The 22376-nt window shown below is 50.3% G+C and overlaps 2 protein-coding genes across 2 annotated transcripts; one reads left to right on the top strand and one right to left on the bottom strand.

Moving 5' to 3' along the window:
• Nucleotides 1–466: 466 nt before the first annotated feature.
• On the bottom strand, nt 467–14147 carry LOC103206557 (aminoacylase-1). The gene is made up of 16 exons (XM_007952038.2): nt 14012–14147; nt 13742–13857; nt 5649–5760; nt 4725–4789; nt 4534–4638; nt 3579–3673; nt 3190–3266; nt 2965–3054; nt 2810–2866; nt 2403–2476; nt 2087–2136; nt 1836–1980; nt 1660–1728; nt 936–1015; nt 721–781; nt 467–631 (listed from the first exon to the last, which is right to left on the bottom strand). The coding sequence occupies exons 1-16, from the start codon at nt 14145–14147 to the stop codon at nt 467–469; spliced, it is 1497 nt and encodes a 498-aa protein (XP_007950229.2).
• Nucleotides 14148–19248: 5101 nt separating this feature from the next.
• Nucleotides 19249–21685, top strand: LOC103206555 (protein ABHD14B). The gene is made up of 3 exons (XM_007952036.2): nt 19249–19459; nt 20883–21124; nt 21506–21685. Exons 1-3 carry the CDS (start codon nt 19249–19251, stop codon nt 21683–21685), a joined length of 633 nt encoding a protein of 210 aa, XP_007950227.1.
• The last annotated feature ends 691 nt before the right edge of the window (nt 21686–22376 follow it).

Genomic DNA, 22376 nt, shown 5'->3' with positions numbered 1-22376 from the left:
CCTGCTCCCAACACCAGAGCAGGGACCACACTTTCCTTTTTGGGTTTGACAAATGCCAACTGTTATGCCTTGCAAGCTGCCCCTCTGCCTTACTGGGTCCTTTTGTTTCAGGATGCCAAAGGTGCCCCTGAAAGCCAGAAGTGGCTCCCTAAGGTCCTTGTCTTGGTACCCCTCACAAGTCAAATGGTATCATGGCCATTGAGAGCAGCAGTGTGGGCCCTTGTGTCTGGGTGGTACTAGATAGGAGTGCTGGCTGGGGCACAGAGCTGGACTCGTCTTCCTCATTTGTGAAATGGGGGTGATAAGCACCATTTCCCCAGAGAAGCAAATGTTCTCTGTTAATACGTCAAAGGCGGCTCTTGTCTACATACTGACTTTATTGTTGGGTGGGGGAAAAATGAGTCTTTGGAACCAGACTTTATAGTCTGGGTGGAAGCTCTGGGGGTAAAGGTAGGGAACATGGGGCTCAGCTATCACAGGGCAGGGCAGGGATGCTGGCCAGGGCAGGCAGCAGGCGGGTGTATATGTCAACCCCACGGAGGAACACGGCCTCGTGCAGCCGTTCATCATGGTCGTGCAGCAGCACAGGTGTGTGGTTGATGGGTGAAAAGCCCAGTGCTGGAACCCCCACCTGCAAGGGGGGAAGGAGGAGCCATCAGGGCGAAGTCTGGCATCCAGGCTCACCCTACTGCTCATCCCACTGCCATGTGAGGTGCTCACTGCACGGAGATAGCGGCTGTCAGTGGCAGCAGGGAAGATCTGGGGCTCCAAAGTGAGGTTCCTGCAGGGAACAGAATCTGGTGAATGGGGAAAAGGAAAAGGCGAGGCAAGGAGTGAAGGGGCAAAGGAGAGTGAGAGGAAAGGGGAGAGATGGGCACAAAACTGGAGCTGGCTGTATGAAGAGGGGAAGGGCACAGGCTGGTCGGTGTGCTCACATGTCCTTGAAGACTCTGCTAAACGCTTCCCACCAGGGATCTGAGTTGTCAGTACGTGTCACCTGGGGTGACGTCCATTTCTGGGTGAAGGGGAAAGATGGCAGGATCAGGACAGAGACGAGCATCTTGCCCTGTTCCTCACAATGGGATATGCCTGACATAGGGCACGTGCTCAACCCCACCCACACACCCTCACAGACATCCATCTAGTCAGCCAGGCCAGCATAGGCCCTCTTTCAGTCCCCTAAAAGCTCCAGACCTCTAACCATCCTATGCTTTCCATCTATTTATTTCCTGTCCACCTTTCAGATCATAGCCCAAGTGCCTCTTCCTTAAGACAGCTCTCCTGACTTGTCAGGCCAAAATACCCCCATCATAAGCTCTCAAGACTGTGGGGTCTCATCTTTTCCTATGCCATGTGTATTCATTGTAATACTACTTTTGTAACTATTTGATTTATGCCTGTCTCCCCACATCAGGCTGTAAGAATCATGAGAGGAAGAACTGTATCCAATTTTTCTACCCATAGTACTCCCCAGCACCCCACCCAACAGTGGCCCTTCACAACTAGTAATGCTTGTTGGGTGAATAAAATGTGTCTCTCATAGCTAAAGAAATGCCCAGATGTGCAGACACACCAAGCACACATTCCTACAGTGTCACACACATGGTGAGCCCAACCTGAGCTCCTAGAAGTCCCCTATCCCAGGTCCTAAGTTGATACCTGAGCAAACTCGAAGGTGACCCCCTCACCAGCTGCCTGGCACCAGCCCTGGAGCTGCTCCTCGAAGGCCTAAGAGAAGGGGAATGAGCTGAGCTGACCCCCTAGGCTCTCCTTGAGCCTCTAGGATGGGGTTGAGGACTAGGGATCACTCTTCCAAACCCAAGTGGAGGTGGCACCTTCAGGTCCACATCAGGTGCCACACGGAAGTCAAAGCTGGCACTCATGGTGGCAGGTACCACATTATAGGCCACACCACCCTCTAGCTTAGTCAGGTTCACAGAAGTCACGGCCCCCAGCGTCAAATGGGGATTTGATTGCAGCCTGTAGTGGGGGTGGGGGTGGGGCAACAAGGAGCAAGAGTAGAAGGTGGCTCAGCCCCTCCTCTCCTGCACAGCCTCCCACAGCCGCCTTTCCCAGGCTGCTTTACCTCTGCCTCTCCTTCTCCCGAAAGGCCAGGATCGAGCTCACAACGTTGTGCTGGGAGAATATGAGATGAAATGTGAGAGAAAAAAAAAAAAAAAACACTGCCATCCAGTCAAGCCCAGAGTAGAACTGCCACAGAGGGTTTCTAAGGCCATAATCTTCAGGGAAGCAGAGTGCCTCATCTCTGTCCCGCAGAGTAGGTTCAAAGTGCTGACCTTTTCATAAGCAGCCCAATGCTTTAACCATAGTGCCATCAGAGCTCCTGGTCCCAAGATAGAGCCTCCCAAACCTCCAGACTCCCTTCCCCATATGCCACACACCAGCTTCTCTGCTGCTGTGTCCTCAATGAAGCGCGAACCGTGACCAGGCTTCCCAGTACTTGTGATCCGCACCCCTGGGAAGATGCAAGAGGGGATCTTTAGCATGGGAGGGGCTGGAAAGACAGGGTGGCCCTGGGGTGGGCCAGGGTCTTTTCCTCATCCCAAGCTCCCCTGGAAGGGCCCTTTCCCCCTCAAAGCCCATGGCACAGAGCTGGTTTCTGCCCATAGTCAGAGCCTGCCCTCAGAGAAGCTCTTGGTCAAAGAAACAGGAAAGAGACAGCAGCCCTGGAATCAAGGTCTACTCAGGCCCCAACTTGCTGTGTGACTCTTGACAGGTCCTTGCCTTCTCTGGCCTAATCTCCCATCTGTACAGTGAACACCTCCCCCTAACCCGTGCCCATACTCACACCAAGGGCTCCGCTCACTGTAAAAGACAGTGAAGGCGTCAGTGGGGTTTGCCAGGCCTGAAAGAGGGATGGAGAGTCACAGTGAAGTGGCCCAGCCCCCACTAGCAGCCTCCCTATCTCTTCCTTCAGCGCTGAACACACTGCCACCTACTCACCCTCATCCAAGGCGAAGCCAGCCTTCAAGGCCTGAAATTCAGGCTGTTGCACAAACAGCTCCATGCCTTGGTGACCCCCAATCTCCTCATCTAGAAAGATTCATGAGATGAGGGCACCCCCCCACTCCCAGTATACCCTCCTCCTCTCAGCAGGTGCCTGTACCTGGCACAAAGATCATACGTGCTACTCCTACCTGGCATAAAGATCATACGTGCTACTCCTACCTGGCACAAAGGTCATATGAATAGTTCTGGGGAAACGGTGGCCCTCAGCCTTCAGCCTTCTCACAGCCTCCAGATACCTGAGGGGACAGTGAGAGGGACACAGAGCCAGGTGCTGGAGGAGTCAGGAAGGCCAGGCAGGGCTGGCAAACTGGAGCCTTGGGTCCTGGACCCAGCTCTGGCACAGTCTGGCAGGGGACTCTGGTAAGTCCCTGCCCCTCTCTGGGCCTTAGTATCCCCATCCATGCAATGGTCACAGGAGTAACTTCTGTCTACAGTAAAGGGTCAAGATGTTCTTTGGCCTTGGGATTCTCCAACTATTCCTCAGGCCTTGGGTCAATACATTGGGGTTGTAGGGATATTGTGGGTGACTGGGAACAGAGGACACTCACTGAATGCTGACACATTTCATGTCCTGGGCACCCCTGGCGTAGATGTAGCCCTCAGCATCCTTGAAGGCCTCAAATGGGTCATGACTCCAGTGCTCCTGGATTCAGGGATGGGAAGAGAGACCCAAGCACCAAATTTAGTGTCATTAATCTACTCTGGCCAACTGTGGCCCTGCCCTAGGAGCCCACCATTAAGTTGAGGTGATAAGCAGGGGGGTAGGGGAATAAAGGACCAAAGAGGGCAGATGACTGCCACCCCCATCTCTGCCTCTTCCATCCTGACTCTGGGCATTGAATCATTGTTGGACAAAGGCTCTGAAGTGGAGTAATGCCGCATGAATGTGGAGAGTCGGCACCACGACCAGTACAGGCAGTCCCCAGGTTATGAATGAGATCAGTTCTCAATAGTGTCTTTAAGTCTAATTTGTAGGTAAGTCAGAACAGTGGTTATGGTTCTTATTTAGCCTTACTTTAGAACAAGAAAGGAGCTCGGGTCAAGAAAGGAGCTCGGGTGGTACAGTTCCTAATAAAGCATTTGACTGCTAACCATAAGGTTCCAGCCACTCCATGGAAGGAAAATGGGACAATCTACTTCCGTGAAGATTTACTGACTTGGAAACCCAATGGCAGTCACTACAAGTTGGGATCTACTCAATGGCAGTGAGTTTGGTTTGAGTTAGCACAAGCAAAGCATGAAGCCTTTTCAATGATTTAAACACTGTACATGCAGCAAGTGAAGGTGATTGTGAGGAAGGTTTGTTGAGAGTAGGAGTTGGTTCAATTGTTTCAAAGTGAAGGCACATTTATATAACATTAAAGGGCAAGTATGAATTGTCTGTAAGTTGGACATGTTCATAACCCAGGGACTTATCATAAGGCTTTCCTCAAAGTTCCCTGAGGCTAGGCAGCCATCTCAGTGTTCAGGGCCTGCACACTCCCCCACCCTCCACATACACACCTTGAAGACAGGCACCACATCAGTATGGGAATTGAGCAAGAGGGAGGAGAGCGTGGGGTTGGTACCTGGCCAGGTCAGCACAGTAACCACACGGCCAGGTGCCACCTGGAGGGGATGAGGAGGGGGAATGGTTAGTGCAGGGGGAAGAGGACCAGAGCCCCATCTCTCCTTACTCAGGACCCCAGGCTCACCTCCACTTTCTGACAGTCCAGGCCCAGCTGATGAGCTCTCTCCTCAAGGAAAGCCACAGCAGCCCCTGGTGGCACAGAGAGTCTTAGAGGGGATGGGGGCTGCTTCTGCTCACAGCCCCCACCAGCTCAGGCACAGCTGAGAGGGGGGAATAGACCCAGAGCTAGACTGCTGCCTCCTCAACACAATTCCACACTTCTCAAAGACATTTGCATTTCTGTCCCCAAGGACGATTTTTTTTTTTGGCCAGCTAGTGATCCATTAAGTCCCCGGGTGGTGTAAATGGTTTGTCTTTGGCTGCTAGGCTAACCCACCCAGCCATACTGCAGAAGAAAAAGGCCTAAAAGACCTGGAGACTTGCTTCTGAAAGATTACAGCCTTGGAAACTCTATGGAGCAGTTTTACCCTGCACACATGGGATTGCCATGATTCAGAATCAACTCAGTGGCAAAGGGTTTAGTGACCCTCTGTGGAAGAGCTGGAAGCAGGTGAAAGATGGGGACACTGGCACAGAGACATAAAGAGATTCACTCAGTGTCTCCCAGCTGGAAAATCCAGAGCAGGGATTTGGACCTACATACAAAATTCCCAGCCACCTCTGAGGTCTGTGGTTTTTGTCTAGTCCCAGTAGACTTTTGGGGGCCTCTCCTTCCCTTGTTCTGCCTCAGTCTCCCCACGTGAGGAACGAGGTGAAGTTATTCCTTAACTAGCTGCTAGGATTAACTTCTGGAATAGCACAGCCTCTGGGGAATGGGTTCCTTTACAGCTTGGAGAAACTGTTAACCTAGGGAGTAGCCAGAGGAGTTGAGGAGACAGTTGGGGCAGCCTTCGGAACTCAACTGGGTAACAGGTTGGAGACAGGTTTAGAGCACAGTTTTCATCTGGTAGGACGCCCATGGGAGGCCCAGAAATCTTGGCATTCTTACCATAGTCAGGCTCGGGCTGGACCGTGTGGATGCGCAGGTACTGGCGGAAGAGAGTCACGGATGGGTGCTCGCCCTCCGGACCCTTGCTGGCCATGGTGCTGTGCCTGGAGAACTGGGGACAGAGGGAGTGCCTGACGACCCTCTCCCAGCCCCCTCTCCCAGGCGAGGCCAGTCCATCTGCACATGACTCCCCTCCCCAGGGCGAGTTTCTCTGTACTTCCCACAGGCTAAGAGAAGGAAGGTTGGGCAATCCTACTTCCGTAGTGATACTGCCTCGGAAACCCAAGGAGGGGTCGCTATGAGTCGGGGCCGACTCGACGGCAAACAACAACAAGAGCACCCTAAAAAGGAACTGTAGTCTCCCCCAGTTACAGAGCACCTCATTCTGTTCCAGGAGCTGTACTGACCGTTTTCAACACATTTCCTCATTTAATCTCCCAAAGAGCCCCCACGAAGTTCCTGCCTCTGCCCACTTTACACAGGAGAAAGCTGAGGCTTAGAACGCTTTCGGGACACAGTAACTGAGCCAGGTTTGAGCCTAGGCATTCACTTCTCTACCCTCCTCAAAACATTTCTCCCAATTTCCCGGATCTCACTCCAGGGAGCGCGATTCCTCTACCTCTTTCCAGGGTTCCCCACTTCGCTCTGTCCTGGTCTTGAGCCCGCACTCGCTTCTCAGAGCCCACCCCGGACTGTGACCCGGACTCAGGATACTGCGAAGTGCCGAGGTCAGAACCGCCCCCGGCCCGCCCACCACGTGGCTGGATCCGCGGCGTGAGGCGGGGAACGAGGATTGAGGGTAAGGGCCGTTCCCGTTCCAGCGGCCGAGTCAGCACAGGTTCCCACGTTCCAGACACCTCCCGCCCCAGGCTCCGGCGGCCGGGGTTTACTAGAGGATCAGATTCTCAATCCGGCCACGTGGAAGCAGCGCCGCGGGCAGCCCCGCCCCTCTCAGGTTCTGCCTTTGGGTGGGGCAGCGAGTTGACCGGCCCCGCCCCCAGAAGACTCCTTCCCTTGCAGGATAGGGCGGGTAGAGAAGTCTGCGGACGCTGACGCTGCATGTCGCAGCAGCCCTCTTGGGCCGCTTTTCGCTCTGAAGAGCCATCATTGCAAAGCCCTACCCGAGCAGCCCGTGCCTGCTCCCTTCCTTCTGACGATCTCCTACCGTTATCCCTCTGGGGTGAGGTTATTGATGGACGTCTCTCTTCAATACTGAGCTCCAAGAGGCAGGTCCACGTACCCGTAGGCTTACTGCCTCCAGCCTGGCACAGTGCTGGCGCTCGGACAACGTTCCAGGAATGAAAAATACATGGACGGATAGGAGCATGTGTGACTATATGTGTGATCGTGTTGTGTGGGTAAACTACGTTATCAGTGGGTATGATGTGTCAGATGATGGGTGTGCCAGTGCCTATGTGACAGGGGGTATCACGGTGAGGATGTCATCGGAACGCTGTGTGAGTGACAGTGAATGCAAGAGGTGGGAAAACAGCATGTGTGGCACAGCTTACTCTGCCTGACCCTGTGCCAGGCTTTCTGGCTCTTCAGCAGTCACTGGAGAAGGGGATAAACAGAGCCACAGGTGTCCCGTTGGCCAGCCCATCTGCGAGCCTGGCTGCCTTTGTACCCCCAGACAGTTCTGCCCTCTGCTGTTGAGTCAGGTTGGAAGGAGCGGGGCTGGAAGATTTCAAATTCTGGGCGCAGAGGAGGCAGGCTGTGAAGGTCAAAGAGGGTTTCATCCCAACCCTCCTGGAATTTAAGTCTGGACTTCTCACCCACACACCCAGGGGATAAGCAGGCTTGGTGGTTCAACTCACAATGTTGTTAATTCTTAAACCACATCCCTACCCCCACACCTCTACATACCCTCCTTCCTTCAGCCAAAGGTCTTGTGTTCCTGAATCACTTAGCTCTGCTGCCCAGACCCTTGATTTTTCACCATTCCCAGTGGCCAGAAAGCATCAGTAACACCCACCTCTATCTCCCAGCTCTGTATGGCCAAGTGCTCCACCCACCCAGTCTCATTCAATCATATAACCACTCTCTGAGCTAGGTGCTACCATCGGGCCCATTTTACAGATTAGGAAACTGAGGCATGAAGTGGTAAGGGCACACAGCTAAGAAGTGGCCCATGATCTTAGTCACCCACGTACCTGAAGCATCCTTTCCATTTCCCAGTCCCAAATAGTGCCAGACTTGCCTCCCACTCCCACCCCACACACAGCATACCAGGACAACGGGGCTTATCACTCCTCAGGCAAGACAAACACACTTTTTTTATTGTGCCCGTAAAATGCAATGAGAGGTCCTGACTGGGCTTGGCACTCTGGTCTGTGCCCTGGAATCCCAGGGATTGCCTCCTTAGTGGTGGTGGTGGTGGGGTAGGGGGGCTAGTCCAGATCCTCCACACTGAGGCCCAGGCTAGGGCCCAGGCAGTTGGTGAGTTCAAGGCAGACGGTCAAGGAAGGCAAGGAGGACGAGGTGGAAGTCTTGTGGCTTGTGGAGGTAGCAGGCATGGCCTGCATCGCGCAGCTTCACTATGGAGTGATTGGGCAGGTGACGGAGCTGTCGCAGTGACTCCCGTGCCAAGATGTGATCCAGCTCCCCATACAAGATGAGGGTCGGGGTCTGCAGGGTGGGACAAGGGGCTATAACCCTGGGGCCTGATGGGCCCAAGCCACCTCCTGAATCCCAAGCCACCTCCTGGGAACGCTTCCAAACACCCGCCTCTTCCATCCAAGATCCGTGATAGGCCATGTCTCCTCCAAGTTTGACTTGAACCCTACCCCTTTCCATGACCCAAGCCAGAGACAAGGAGCCAGGACCTTTGGGGATCATCCTCCCAGTACCTTCACTGCCCAGAACTGCTCCTGGGTGTAATTCTGGGTGGAGGTGGGTGCGATGGGCACGAATCCATGCAGTTGGTGGTGACCTCGCATCAGGAAGGGCAAGGCATAGTGGCCACTCAGTGAGGGGCTCACCAACACAGCATTGTGCACCTCCAGGTCCTGCAGCACACGCTGCAGCAGCTCTGCTCGCCCTGCCTCTGTCCCGGCCTCCTCCGAAGGTGCTGAATTCCCAAAACCTGGGGACAGCAGCAGGTACCAGCTGAGGGAGGCTGGAAAAGGGCCCATGACTTCCTCCCTACCACAGCAGGAGAGACAGGTGTGGACCAGTGGCACATGGTATATGCTACCCCAAACTTTCCAGAAGCTATTTTTTGTAATGTGATAAATCTGCTAGAAAAACAAATTTTTCATTCATCATATTGGCAAAACTAAGAAGACTGATGATACCCAGTGCTCGGGAAGATGTGGGAAAATGGGCATTTTCATAAATCAATGATGGGAGAAATCTGTAGAGCCTTTTTGAAGGATAAGGAAAATATCTGTCAGAATTTAAAAATGAGTGTCCTTCAAATTTTTTTTTAAATGTATCAATGTATTTTTTTTTTTTGTAGTATTCCCTCCCCTTCCTTCCTGTCCTTCAAATATTATATGATCACCAAAAAAAAAAAAAAAACAAAAAACCACAACTCACTGCCATCAAGTCAATTCCAACTCATAGCGACTCCTTTTGGGTTTCCAAGGTGGTAAATCTTTATGGAAGTAGATTGCCCAGTATTCCTTCCATGGAGTGGCTGGTGGGTTTGAACCACCAACCTTCTGGTTAACAGTCAACTGCCTTAGGCACTATGCCACCAGAGCTCCTTTATATGATCACACTTATGTGAAATATATAGAACAGGAAAATGCATACAGCAGAAAGTAGATTAATGGTTACTAGAGGTGAGGGGAAAGGGGTCTTGGCTGAAAGCAAATACCAAAAAGATGTTTACCTGTGTTTTATTGACTATGAAAGGCATTTGGATGTGGATCATAACAGGCTTATGGATAACACTGCAAAGAATGGGAATTCCAGAACACAATTGTGCTCATCATTAGTACACAGACTAAGAGGCAATCGTTCGAGCAGAACAAGGGGATACTGCATGGTTTAAAATCAGGAAAGGTGTACATCAGGGTTGTATCCTTTCACCATACTTATTCAATTTGTATGCTGAGCAAATAATCCAAGAAGCCAGACAATACAAAGAAGAATGAGGCATCAGGAGTGGAGGGAGACTCATTAATAATCTGCAATATGCAGATGACACAACCTTGCTTGCTGAAAGTGAAGAAGACTTGAAGCACTTACTGATGAAAATCAAAGACTTCAGCCTTCAGTATGGATTACACCTCAACACAAAGAAAGCAAAAATCCTTACAACTAGATCAATAAGCAACATCGCAATAAATGGAGAAAAGACTGAAATTATTAAGGATTTCATTTTACTTGGATTCACAATCAATGCCCATGGAAGCTGCAGTCAAGAAATGCAATGATGTATCGCAGTGGACAAATCTGCTGCAAAAAACCTCTTTCAAGTGTTAAAGAGCAAATATGTCACTTTGAAGACTACAGTGTGCCTGACCAAAGCCATGGTATTTTCAATAGCCTCATATGCATGTGAAAGTTGGACAATGAATAAGGAAAATTTAAGAACTGATGTATTTGAATTGTGGTATAGGTGAAGAATACTGAATAAACCATAGACTGCCAGAAGAATGAACAAACCTGTCCTGGAAGAAGTGCAGCTGGAATGTTCCTTAGAAGCAAGAATAGCCAGACTTCACCCCTAGTACTTTGGTCATGTTGTCAGAAGGGACCATTCCCTGGAGAAGGATATCATGGTTGATAAAATAAAGGGTCAGCAAAAAAGGGGAAGACCTTTAATGAGATGGAGAGACACAGTGGCTGGGATGAAGGGCTCAAGCATAGCAACAATGTGAGGTTAGCACAGGACTGGGCAGTGTTTAGCTGTGTTGTACACAGGGCTGCTATGAGTCAGACTCGATGATGCCTAACAACCACCACCACTAGGGGAAGGGAGAAGGAGGCTTAGAGTTTTTGTTTTGGGGGATGAAAAGAGTTTTAGAAATAAATAATGGTGACAGGTGTACAAGATGGTGAATATAATTAATATCATGGGATTGTACACTTAGAAAGTTAAAATGGCAAATTTTATGTTACATATATTTAACCACAATAATTTTTTTTTAATGCAAAAAATAAGTGTGTCCTTTGAACCAACAATTGTTCTTTATAGCTATCCTACAGAAATTCTTTTTTTTTTTTTTTAATCTTATTCTGTTTCTTTATTGATAACAGTTTTAGGTTTTTGTTATTTACTTACATTAAATATATGCAGTGAGGACTACCTAATATCATTTGTTACTATGTCTCCAATTTGCTTCCTTGTTATTAGTGTGTTTCTTTTTTTAAATAATTTATTTTACTGTTGTTGAAAATATACACAGCAGAACATATTATCAATTCAACAATTTCTATGTGTATAATTCAGGACACTGATTACATTCTTCAAGTTCTGCAACCATTCCCATCCTCCTTTGCCAAATCGTTCCTCCCCCATTAACATCCACTCACTGCCCGCTAACTTCCTATCTAACATTTCCAGTTGTGGTTGTCAATTTGATCCCATACAGATAGTTCTTTAAAAGAGGACAAAGTTCAAGGCAGACATCCTTTACTAATTAAGCTGAAGACTTCAGGGGATCTTTTTGGTTTAAAGTTTAAAGATTATCTCACCTAGAGAAACTGTTGCCCATGTGCTCAAAGAAGCATGTCCAGAGACACTTCTGTATGTCACCCAAGGATTTCAACTAACATTGAAAACCCTAAAACAATCTACATATTCACCAGTCGAGGAGCAGTCAGATAAAACCTGTCTCTCCCTGCTATGACACATGCTGCAGAGTTAATGAGCGAGACAGAGGTTTGTAGAGACTGGCATGATCTATGAGACATGAAGTAGGAGAATTTGCAGATGGATTTGTCTAGTAGGACACTAATCATGTTTACAACCTCTACTATAGTCTGGCATACTGTCTGTATCTGTGTGTGTAGGAATGTTCAGAGGAGGGTCTGGAAGCCTCTCAAAGTGCTTAGAGAGGTTAAGACGGAGAGAAACATGGTGTGGGTCTTTTGGGAGCTTTGACGCGGTCTGATCTTTAAATGACATTTTTAATTTGTGATTTTGGTGAAAGTTTACAGAGTGTATCAATTTTCCATTCAACCATCCATACACATTCTGTTTTGTGACATTTACTGCCATCTTCACACTGTGAAGCATTCTTCCCATTTCCTCCCTAAATGATATTATTTTTTAATATCAAGAATGTTAGCAGGAAGCATTTACATAGTTAAAAAATAAAAAGCTACAAGGTTTGTCACAAAAAAGTACAGGGAGACCCACCCACGCCATCTCCTGGGAAGTGAATCACATTTCTCTTTGCTTGGTGACATGCACACATCCACACTGTAGCTTTCAAGGTAGGAAATAAAAAGACTTTTTCATGACAATAAAAGGACAAGCAGCAAAAAGTAAGTGGGATATCAAAAATTAAATACAGTAATTCTTCAAAGTCCTTTATCAACAAAGTGAAAAGAAAATTATTTGGGAACCATGTATCTGCTAAGGGCCTAACATCTAAAATCTATATAAAAACACTTCTTCAATAGAGCCTGGTGGAACCACTGAGACTATGGCCCCTAGCTGCCCTGCAGGTCCAGAATTGAAGCCACACCTGTGGTTTCCAGCCAAACAAAGTACAGGCATGTGAATTAAACATTTACCTCAAATAGACACACGCCCTGGAGAGAACAATCATGGGAGAAGGAAGGGCTGCTTATGCACAGGGAGACAGCTCAGGGCGCAGAAGAGTATGGAGGGATGGACACTGGGAAGAGGTAACTATGGGGAGGAAGAGGGAGGGGAGCTGTGGCATTGTAAATTTTGGTCAATGACATGAGACAAAGTATATTATGTGAACTGTTGTATGAAAAGTGAATTTACACTGTAAATCTTCACCCAAATCAAAATAAAATTAAAAAAAAAAAACCCACTTCTTCAACTTAACAATAAAAAGGCAAACAATCCAATAAAAAAATGGGCAAAGGATTTGAAGAGACATTTCACCAAAGAAGATATTCAAATAGCCAACAACACATGGAAATATGCCCAATGTCATTAGCCATTCTAAACCAAATCCAAACTCACTGCCATTGAGTCAATTCCTTCTCAAAGACACCCCCCGCTGGGTTTCCAAGACTAAATCTTTATAGAAGCAGACTGCCCCATTGATGCAAATCAAAACCACAAACATATACTGCCTCATCCCCATTAGCATGGAAATGATCAAAACATAGGAAACAGACGTTGGTGAGGTTGTGGAGAGACTGGAAACCCTCAGAGGGAATGTTAAATGGTACAGATGCTACGGAAAAAAGTTTGTTGGTTCCTGAAAAAGCTGAACACAGAACTACCATATGACCCATCAATCCCAATCCTAGGTATATACCCAGAAATGAAAGCAGGAACACAAACAGAAACCTATACACCAATGATCATTATAGCACTTTTCATAATAGCCAAAAGGTGGAAACAACTGTTATACACACACAATGGAGTATCACACAGCCATAAAGAGAAATGAAGTCCTGATGCGTGCCACTACATGGATCAACCTTGAAAACATCATGCCGCGTGAAGTAAGTCAGTCACAACAGGACAAATATTTTATGATCTTCCCTTACATGAAATAAGCAAATATACAAAAGCCAAAGATTATTAGTGGTTACTAGGAGTAAGGGGAGAGAGGGAGTTTCTGCTTAGGGGATAGTGAGTTTAAGTTAATGGTGGTGCAGTGATTTGGAAAAGGACATTGAAAATGGACATTGTAGGATTTAATTAGTGTCACTGAATTACACGTGTGGAAACCAAATTGGTGAATGTTTTTTTGATGTGTATATTTTCACCACAATTAAAAAAAAAACACACAAAACACAAACCTTTTTGTAGTGGTATCATCTTGTGTTGTGACCTGTCACTGCTTATCCAGACATTGGGATCCAGACGGCCACCCTCACACTCCTTAGAGCTTTCCTACCCCCAAACCTCCCATCTGGGAAGCTGTTCCCTTCTTCCTGCTGCACCCTGGCTCCCTGAACTCAGAGCAGGGGGTGGTACTCACCTGGGAGGTCAAGTGCCACAGCCCGGTAGCCTCTCTGTGACAGCAGCTGCAGTGTGCCCAGCTGCTCCCATGTGTGGGAGTTAAAGGCCTTTCCATGGAGCAGTACCACCTCCACCCTGTGGGCAGACGGGGAATGTGCATCCTGAGGGCCTGGAGTAGACCACCCTTTCTTCTTCAGAGGCTTTTCCCACTACCCTCCCAGGCCCTGAGTAGAGCTGGAGTCCTACACAGGTACCAGTCCCTCCACTGCACCTTGGGGTCAGCACCCACCTGCGTGCCTGGTGGAGCGGAAGTACCTCACGGTAAAAGATGCGGGAGTTGCCAGGGGTGAGACCAGCCAGGATTGTGACATTAGGGTCTCCCCAGACCCAGGAGGTCTGCTCAGGGGGACCAGGCAGCCCCACATACAGCAGCAGCATGAACAACAGGCCCAGGCCCAGGCCCAGCAGGGCCACCTGGGACCGGCTCATGGAGGTCTGTACCACAGTCTGGAGGAAGAGAGGAGAGGGAGAAGAGGCTTGGGCTGAGCCTCCACGAGGCCTCCGGACCCCACCCCAAAGCCCCATTTAAAAGCACCCAGTGGAGGCATAGTTCCAGTTCCTGCCCCTTCCCTTACTCTGAGCAAGAGTCTAGGAGTTCACACTCCACATGCCAGTGAAGGGCTCAGATGCTCAGCAGTGAGAAGGTGCTGAGATGTCTCCTAGCACACAGCGTAGAACTGCCCCATAAGGCTTCCCAGGCTGTAAATCTTTGTGGAAGCAGACTGCCTCATCTTTCTCTCATGGAGCAGCTGGTGGGTTCAAATTGCTGTTTTTGGTAAGCAGCTGAATGCCTTAGCCACTGCATCATCAGAACTCCTTCCTTTTACCTACAAACCAAAAAAAACCAAACTCACTGCCATCAAGTCGAATCCGACTCATAGCGACCCGTCTTTGGGTTTCCAAGGCAGCATCACTACGGTAGGAGATTGCCCAATCTTCCTTCTGAGGAGTGGCTAGTGGATTTGAACAGCCAGCTTTCTGAAAAGTTAGCAGTCAAATGCCTTAGGCCCTATGCCACCAGAGCTCCTCTTTCACATACAAGGACTCACAAGTCCTCACAGGAGCACTGGGAAGCAGGTATGATTACAGGTGTCTTACAGATAACGAAACAGAGGCAATTATTTTGCCCAAAGTGGAGACTTTGCTTGCCAAGGAGGAAATCAGGGGCTGGAGTATGATGGACAAATTGGAGCCTTGCTGCTGGACAGAGCACTGCCAAAGAAGAGACCATGGGCAAAGGGACATCCCCCTGAAGGAGTGTTTGGGAAGTGGTTGTTTTTATCATACTGTATATCATATTGCCAAAATCAGAATATGTTTTACAGCCAATGGAAATATGTAATGCTCTTCCCCAAATACTATTAAATGGGAGAGGTCTCATGGACACTGCTGGATAGAAGAAATGTTGAGGCATGAGTGGGTGTGGGGCCAGGAATGGGCATGGTACCAAGAGAAATGGAAAGAGCAGCTGCAAAGCTGAAGCAATGTGCCCCCCCTACAAAGCTTCATGCCAAATGATCTGCTTCACAGAGTCCTTCAGTCCTGGGTCCTTTGCCAATTGAGAGGACAGGCCTCAGGACCCAGGACCCAGACAGGGCAGGGAGCCCTGGCTTTGAGACTTGACTCTACCACTTCCTGGCTATGAGTCTTTAATTTGTCAGTAAAACAGGGAGAAGGATAACCCCATGACTCTTTTCTTAAGCCTCCTGTGAGATTTCAATGCGACAATGGACTGACCCCAGGCCTGTCCCTGTTATCATTTCTTGGACCTAAGATGACCACTCTTGCCTTATTCTTGGATACTGGTAAACACATTTTCACTGAAGTGCCAATTGGGTGCCAGCCCTTATCTAGGAGCTGGAGCTGGAGACTGGAAAATCGCCATCTCAGGCCCCATCCACTTCTCCAGGGCACTTTGGGGATGTTTCCCTGCCACCCCTTCCACCCCCACTCCCTCACCCCTGCTGAGGTGCAAAGGCAGTAGCAGCCCTCTGATGCTGATGGAGAACCAGAAGCTGTGAGGAGGATGAGCCTGCTCCTCTCCCAGGAACAGCCTCAGATGCACACTTCCAATGGCACTAACCCAAGTTCCCACCAGGCCCAACATCCCCATGGACCTCCCCTAGCCAGTATCACCCCAGTGCCTGTCCCAGGCTCTGGATGCTGCCTTGGCAACTCAGGCTGTGGCAACACTAGACAACCCCAGAAGCCTGAATCCCTGCAGTTGGCAGTCTGGTTTGTAGTATAGACCTGTGCCTGGGTAGACCCTAGGCACCTACATCGACAATGACACACAGGTGTACACACGCACACACAGGCATCAAGTCTGCACCCACGCGCTTTTCTTTTGCACAAGCTCTTCCCTACATGTACATGCAGATCCCCCACACACGCAATGACCCGTTTGCATACATACACAGCGTGAAAATCACATGCATGTCCCCCACACAAATACACACAGGGTCAGGCATCAGGAAGGCAGACAGAAAAATCACACGCAGACCCTCAAAAATACTCAGACACAGGCATAAACACAACCCTCAAATTACACATGCATGCACAGAAACGCACATATGCACAGGGTGACAGATCCTCCAAAACACACAGACACACTGGTAGATATGCACATAAAAAAACCACAGAAATACAAAGATATACACAGACACACGCAGGCAGAGAGATGTACGAACACATCCCCCCAACATAAGAACACAGAAACATACAGACATATCACATAGACACACGCACACCCAGATGCACAAGAGCACTCGAGGACATAGCGCAAGAAAACAAGCGCACTCGCCGCGCTAGCGCCAACAGCTCCAGCCGGACTCCGTTGCAGGCCACAGGGGCAAGGGGCGGAGCAAAGATGGCCCGCCTCCGGGCACCCTGCGGCTTCTCTCCCGGGGACACTCACCGGGCCGACCGGAATGACCGAGCCTGCCATCGCGGAGTGGGCCCCGCCCACGCGGAACCAGCAGCCAAACAGCGCCGCGACCATGGTGCCGCCTTCGCGGCTCTAGAGGTGCGGCGGGCAAAGCGCCGCCAAGCGCAAGACCAGGGAGGCGCGCTTGCGCAGTCGGCCAGTCGCAGGCCCAGAGCCTAGTTACCAAGTAACTGGGGCGGAGAGGGAACAGGGGGCGGTGCCCCAAAGTACAGAGGCCCGCCCCGGTTCAGATTTTCCGGACCATTCTCGGCCTAAGAGCCAGAGCAGAGCCATCAGGCATCTTCCTTCCAGCTAGTCTTCACCCTTACCCATATCACGCTATCTGGAAGTCTCAGTTCCCTCGTTGGTACAACGGAGTTAAGTATAAGATCCACTGCGTAAGGTTGTTGTAAAGACAACCGGTCAAGCCTTCAAATCAGTCGGTCATGCCTTAGAACAGTACCTGGCGCGGAGGAAGGCCTCACTGCATAAATGCCAGATATTATTATTATTGTGCTATGCAAGAGCTCCAGATCTCCCCCCATATCACTTCCCTGACACCTGCACACCACACAGACACTGGTCAGGGCTGTGATGGCCTCCTGGTTCCTTCACATCTCGTAACCTGTCCGGGTTGGCCATGTGTGATCAACTTCGGGTCTGCTCTCAACCTGAGGAATCCACGTGGTGCCCAGGCCTGGCATAAGGAGGCTGTGCTGACCACTCAGGGTCCACTACTCATTGGCATCCTGAGAGGTGGACAACATCTCGCACATTTCTTCAGGCAAAGAAACAGCCTTGGAGGCATCGAAAAGCAATCAATGTCACCTGGCTTGATGCTGGTGGAGCCTTGCACTCAAATCTGTCCGTGCTCAGTGACAACTTGGTCTGGGTGGTCCTAGCTGGGGAGCAGCAGGGATGTGGCTAGGGGCACAGCAGTGCAGGTCCAAAGGAACTCTTCTCCTCAAGTCGCGCCATGCGCACGTGGGGCAGGTTGCTGAGGGTCTCAGGGCTGGCTGAGCCCAGTTCCGCGCTGGGGCACGTGGGGTCGGGTGGTTTGGGAAAACTCAGGTTGCAGTCAGAAGAAAGGTGAGAAGTCTAGCTGCGCCTTGGGGCCCTGCAGCGGTTGATAGCCACCAGAGGGCGCCCCAGAGCGCGACTGGCCTCCGCCCCAGTCCAACCCCTTCCCAGCTTCTCTGCGCTGGGCGCGATAAATCGCCCACACTGCGTGCCTCCGGTCTGCGAGAGCCCACGCCGTCCCCAGGTACCGGCCATGCGCTCTCAATCCTCTCTTTCTCTTTCCAGTCAGCACCCACCCCACCTATCCTAAATCTCACCCCTCGGCTGTCCAGGTTCCTTCCTTCGGGGGTATCTCTACCCCCACCCCCACCTGTGCACTCTACCAGGCCCAGCGAGCCGGAACCGAGGTCTGCGAAGGGGGCGGAGCGGGCCGGGATGGCTCGGGTGACCGCACGGCGGTCAGCGCTCTGGGCTCCAGCAAGCAACGCACTTAGCACCCCGTACATTGCAGGCTGGAACTGTAAAGCCTTTCCTGGCTCTGCTCTCTGGCTTCCGCCTCTGCAAAAGGGCTTTTCATCCCAGCTCCAGGCTCCTTCAGGCTGTGGTGCCTACCTACACCAGTGACAGTACCTTGGGGGGATGAGATTGACTAGCAAGACTCAGCTACCTGCCTTTGATTGAGCATTTACTAAGGTCTTGGAACCCTTCTAGGAGCTCTGGTAGCATAGTGCCTAAGTTCAAACCCACCAGCCACTCCTGGGAAGGAATATGGGGCAATCTACTTCGTAGTGATACTGCCTCGGAAACCCAAGGAGGGGTCACTATGAGTCAGGCCGACTCAATGGCACATAACAACAAGAACCCTTCTGGGAGATGTGGTGGCATAGTGCTTAAGGTATTTGACTGCTAACCAGAAGGCTGGCGGTTCAAACCCACTAGCCACTCCTCAGAAGTTAGATTGAGCCATCTACTTCTGAAGAGAAGTAGACCCAAGGAAGGGTCACTATGAGTCATATCTGACTCCAGGGCAGTGAGTTTTTTTTTTTTTTGGTTTAGGCACCCTGCCAATGTTTTACATGAGTGGCCTCATTTAATCCTATAAATCCACTATGAAATAAGTACTATTATCCTGATTGGCAGAAAAGGATAATAATAGTAAGAACAATAATTGTAATGGGAGCCCCACGTATTGCATTCTTACTGCTGGCAGTCATCTTCACTTGTTAATTCTTCAGGTAAACTTTATTGCCCTTATATTTTAGATGGGGAAACTGAGACCCAATGTCAATTGAGTAGCAGAGACAGAAATAGCACCTACATCATCCTGCCCTCAAAACAGAATTCCAGGAGGACTATCCTGGAGGTCTCCTTGCCGCTTACTGTAGAGATTCATATCCTGCCCTCTCGGGGGAAGCCTTCCCACACCACCTTGGTGGAGTGTTATATGGCCCTATGAGACCCTACCCCTCACCAGCTTGGTCTTGAACCTCAGGTGCTCTACTAGCACAGCAGCAGCAGGCATGGCAGACGTGGAGCAGCGTGAAGGCAGCATCCAGGTGCAGAGCCAGAAACTCTTCTTCCGGGAGGTGCGACCAGGTGGTGGGCAGGCTGCTCGCTTCTCTGTGCTGCTGCTGCATGGCATCCGCTTCTCCTCTGAGACCTGGCAGAACCTAGGCACACTGCACAGACTGGCCCAGGCTGGCTACCGGGCTGTGGCCATTGACCTGCCAGGTACTTCTATGACTGGGCTTCTGGACAGGGGTTGGGAGGTCTCATCTGGGATCCGGATCGTCATGTGTGGTAGCTGGGAGCCATGGGACTGGTAAGACCCAGCCAGGCTGGGCCATGATCTTGGCAGAACATGGTGCACCCTGCAAGGGCCTTTGAGCCTCTCCAGCCTTGTTCTGATATTGTCAGGACACTGCCTGGCTGCTCCTTGTGATACCAAGCAGTGTCTTTGTCTCTGAACTTCCATTTCCTTATTTATAGTCGAGATAACCACACTCATTTTTGGGGTTGACCCCAGGGAGAATGGAATGAGATAATCCATGTGAGTATGTGGCTAGTACTTGATACATAATAATCCTTGCTCAGCAAGTGGAAGTAAAATACTTTGATGGAGCTCTGATCATAGGCTCTTGGAAGCCCTGGGCATTGTGACTGAGTCTCCCAGCACTTTGGGGGGCTGGATGGGGCCTGGTGGCTGCTAGGCCCCTCATGATCCCACTTGCAAAGCCCAGACTGATGGTCACAACTAGCAGACCCCAGCCCAAGGGACTAAATATGGAAGGGGCAGGCAGCATGGCTCAGCAAATCCCCTCTGCCAACTATGGCTTGTTTGGTTTCAGGGTCCAAGGGCAGGTCTTCAGCCCAGGCCTGATTAGTTCACGCAGTGGGCTGGGCAAAGCTTTAGGGTGAAAGTTTTGAGATAATTATGCTGGGGAAGGTGGAGACTGACTGGCTGAGGCATGTGGTATGGTACAGGTGCAGAGTTTACTCTTGCTACCATCCATGAGGCACCCACCCAAGTCCCAAGTCAGTCCAGTATCAAAACAAAACAAAACAAAACAAAAAATGCCAAACCCACTGCCATTGAGTCAATTCTGACTCATAGTGACCCCCTTTGGATTTCCGAGGCAATAAATCTTTACAGAAGTAGCTTGCCCAGTGTTCATTCTGCGGAGTGGCTGGTGGGTTTAAACCACCAACCCTCTGGTTAACAGTCAGATGCCTTAGGCACTGTAATACCAGAGCTTAATTGGTTAACTCTTTTAATTTTCACAGCAGTATTAAATGGCAGGTACTTTTATCATCCTTTTTTAACAAATGGGGAAATTAAGGAGCAGAGAGAGAGAGAGCTGATCTGAAGGTCATAGAGTAGAGAGAACTGGATTTGTACGCAGCCCTTTCAGACTTCAGAACCTGATTCTTCCTAGGACTGTACTGCTAGGAGAGATGGGGCACAGACATGGAGGGAAATGCTTCACACTCCTCACGGATATGACAGATCTAGGCCATTGTAGGAACAATCAATCTCATGCGTTCTGGGCATTGCAGAATCTGGACGTGGATGGACAAAGGAGGGCTTTCAGGATGAGGGAACTCTTCCATTTCTTCTGGATCATTGCCCTTGTCTTATATCTCCTCCACCCAGGTCTAGGGCATTCCAAGGAAGCAGCGGCCCCTGCTCCTATCGGGGAGCTTGCCCCTGGCAGCTTCCTGTCAGCTGTGGTGGATGCCTTGGAGCTGGGCCCCCCAGTTGTGATCAGCCCATCATTGAGTGGCATGTACTCCCTGCCCTTCCTCATGGCCCCTGGCTCCCAGCTCCGGGGATATGTGCCTGTGGCCCCTATCTGCACAGACAAAATCAAAGCTGCTGACTATGCCAATGTGAAGGTACCTGTATGAAAGGCTGAGAATCACCTGCTGGGAGCAAGGAAGGGTCCATGCTGGGGATTTTTCCTGGTCTGGGGGCTGGGTAGCCAAGTTAGGGTGCTTCTGGGAGGAGTTGAACACCAAAGTCCACCTTTTTGGTTCAGTTAGCAGCAAATTTCTGTGCCAAGTCCTGTGCTAAGCTGTGTGCTGGGGCAGACACAAATCTACAACCTTGTCCTTTGTGAGCTGGGGCCTCTTCCCCTATCCACTGGGCTAGTTTGTCTATCCTTAGTTGAGGTGACCTTGGGAAAGACTAAAGAGTTGGAGAGGGCTGGAGCTGACCTCCAGGAGGCTGGGGTTGTGGCGCATCTCTGTTGACTCTGCCCACTTTTCCTTTCTCAGACCCCGGCTCTGATCGTGTATGGAGACCAGGACCCCATGGGCCAGACCAGCTTTGAGCACCTGAAACAGCTGCCCAACCACCGGGTGCTGGTCATGGAGGGGGCGGGGCACCCTTGTTACCTAGACAAGCCTGAGGAGTGGCATGCAGGGCTGTTAGACTTCCTGCAGGGCCTGGCATGAGGCCCAGCCCTGCTCTTGGGGGTGGGCCACCAGCCTGCCTTGGGCTCTCTCTCTTTCCTCCTCGAGCCCTGACTCATGCACATGCAACAGGTGTGTGTATATCTCTGTCTGTCCATCTGGGTTCTTATCTGATGGGGTCTGTCTTTCCCTCTTCCTCTTTCTCTTGCAGTGACAGTCTGAGGAGGTGAAACCAAGAGAAAAGAGCTCATGAATCAAGGGACATAGTCTGGTGGAGGGTAATCCATTAGATGAGCTTCTCTTATAGGCTTTCCTGCTCAGCTTTCCCTACTTCCTCTGCTCTGGCCAGCCTCCCTCTCCCACAGCCTCCTTCTGTTGTCCTGTATTCCAGTCCCTACCTGGAGCTCTGGTAGCATAGTGCCTAAGCCACTTGACTGCTAACCAGAAGGCTGGCGGTTCAAACCCACCAGCCACTCCTCGGAAGGAAGGTTGGGCAATCCTACTTCCATAGTGATACTGCCTTGGAAACCCAAGGAGGGGTTGCTATGAGTTGGGGCCAACTCGACGGCAAACAACAACAACCTGGAGCTTAGGCCACAGATACATACATGCTTACATGCATGCGCATACATTTTTAGAGCCATCCGTGTTTCCAAATAGGACCCTTCACTTGGGAGCTATCACACAGCTCTGGACGGATATGCACATTCCATGTGCAGCCGTGTATGCATGC

Source organism: Orycteropus afer, unplaced genomic scaffold (genome assembly GCF_000298275.1).
Source record: "Orycteropus afer afer isolate SDZICR_OR568_19922 unplaced genomic scaffold, OryAfe1.0 scaffold00323, whole genome shotgun sequence".
In the NCBI taxonomy this organism is placed as follows: domain Eukaryota; kingdom Metazoa; phylum Chordata; class Mammalia; order Tubulidentata; family Orycteropodidae; genus Orycteropus; species Orycteropus afer.
Note: the sequence above shows the minus strand (reverse complement) of the source record. Positions and strands in the feature narration are given on the sequence as shown.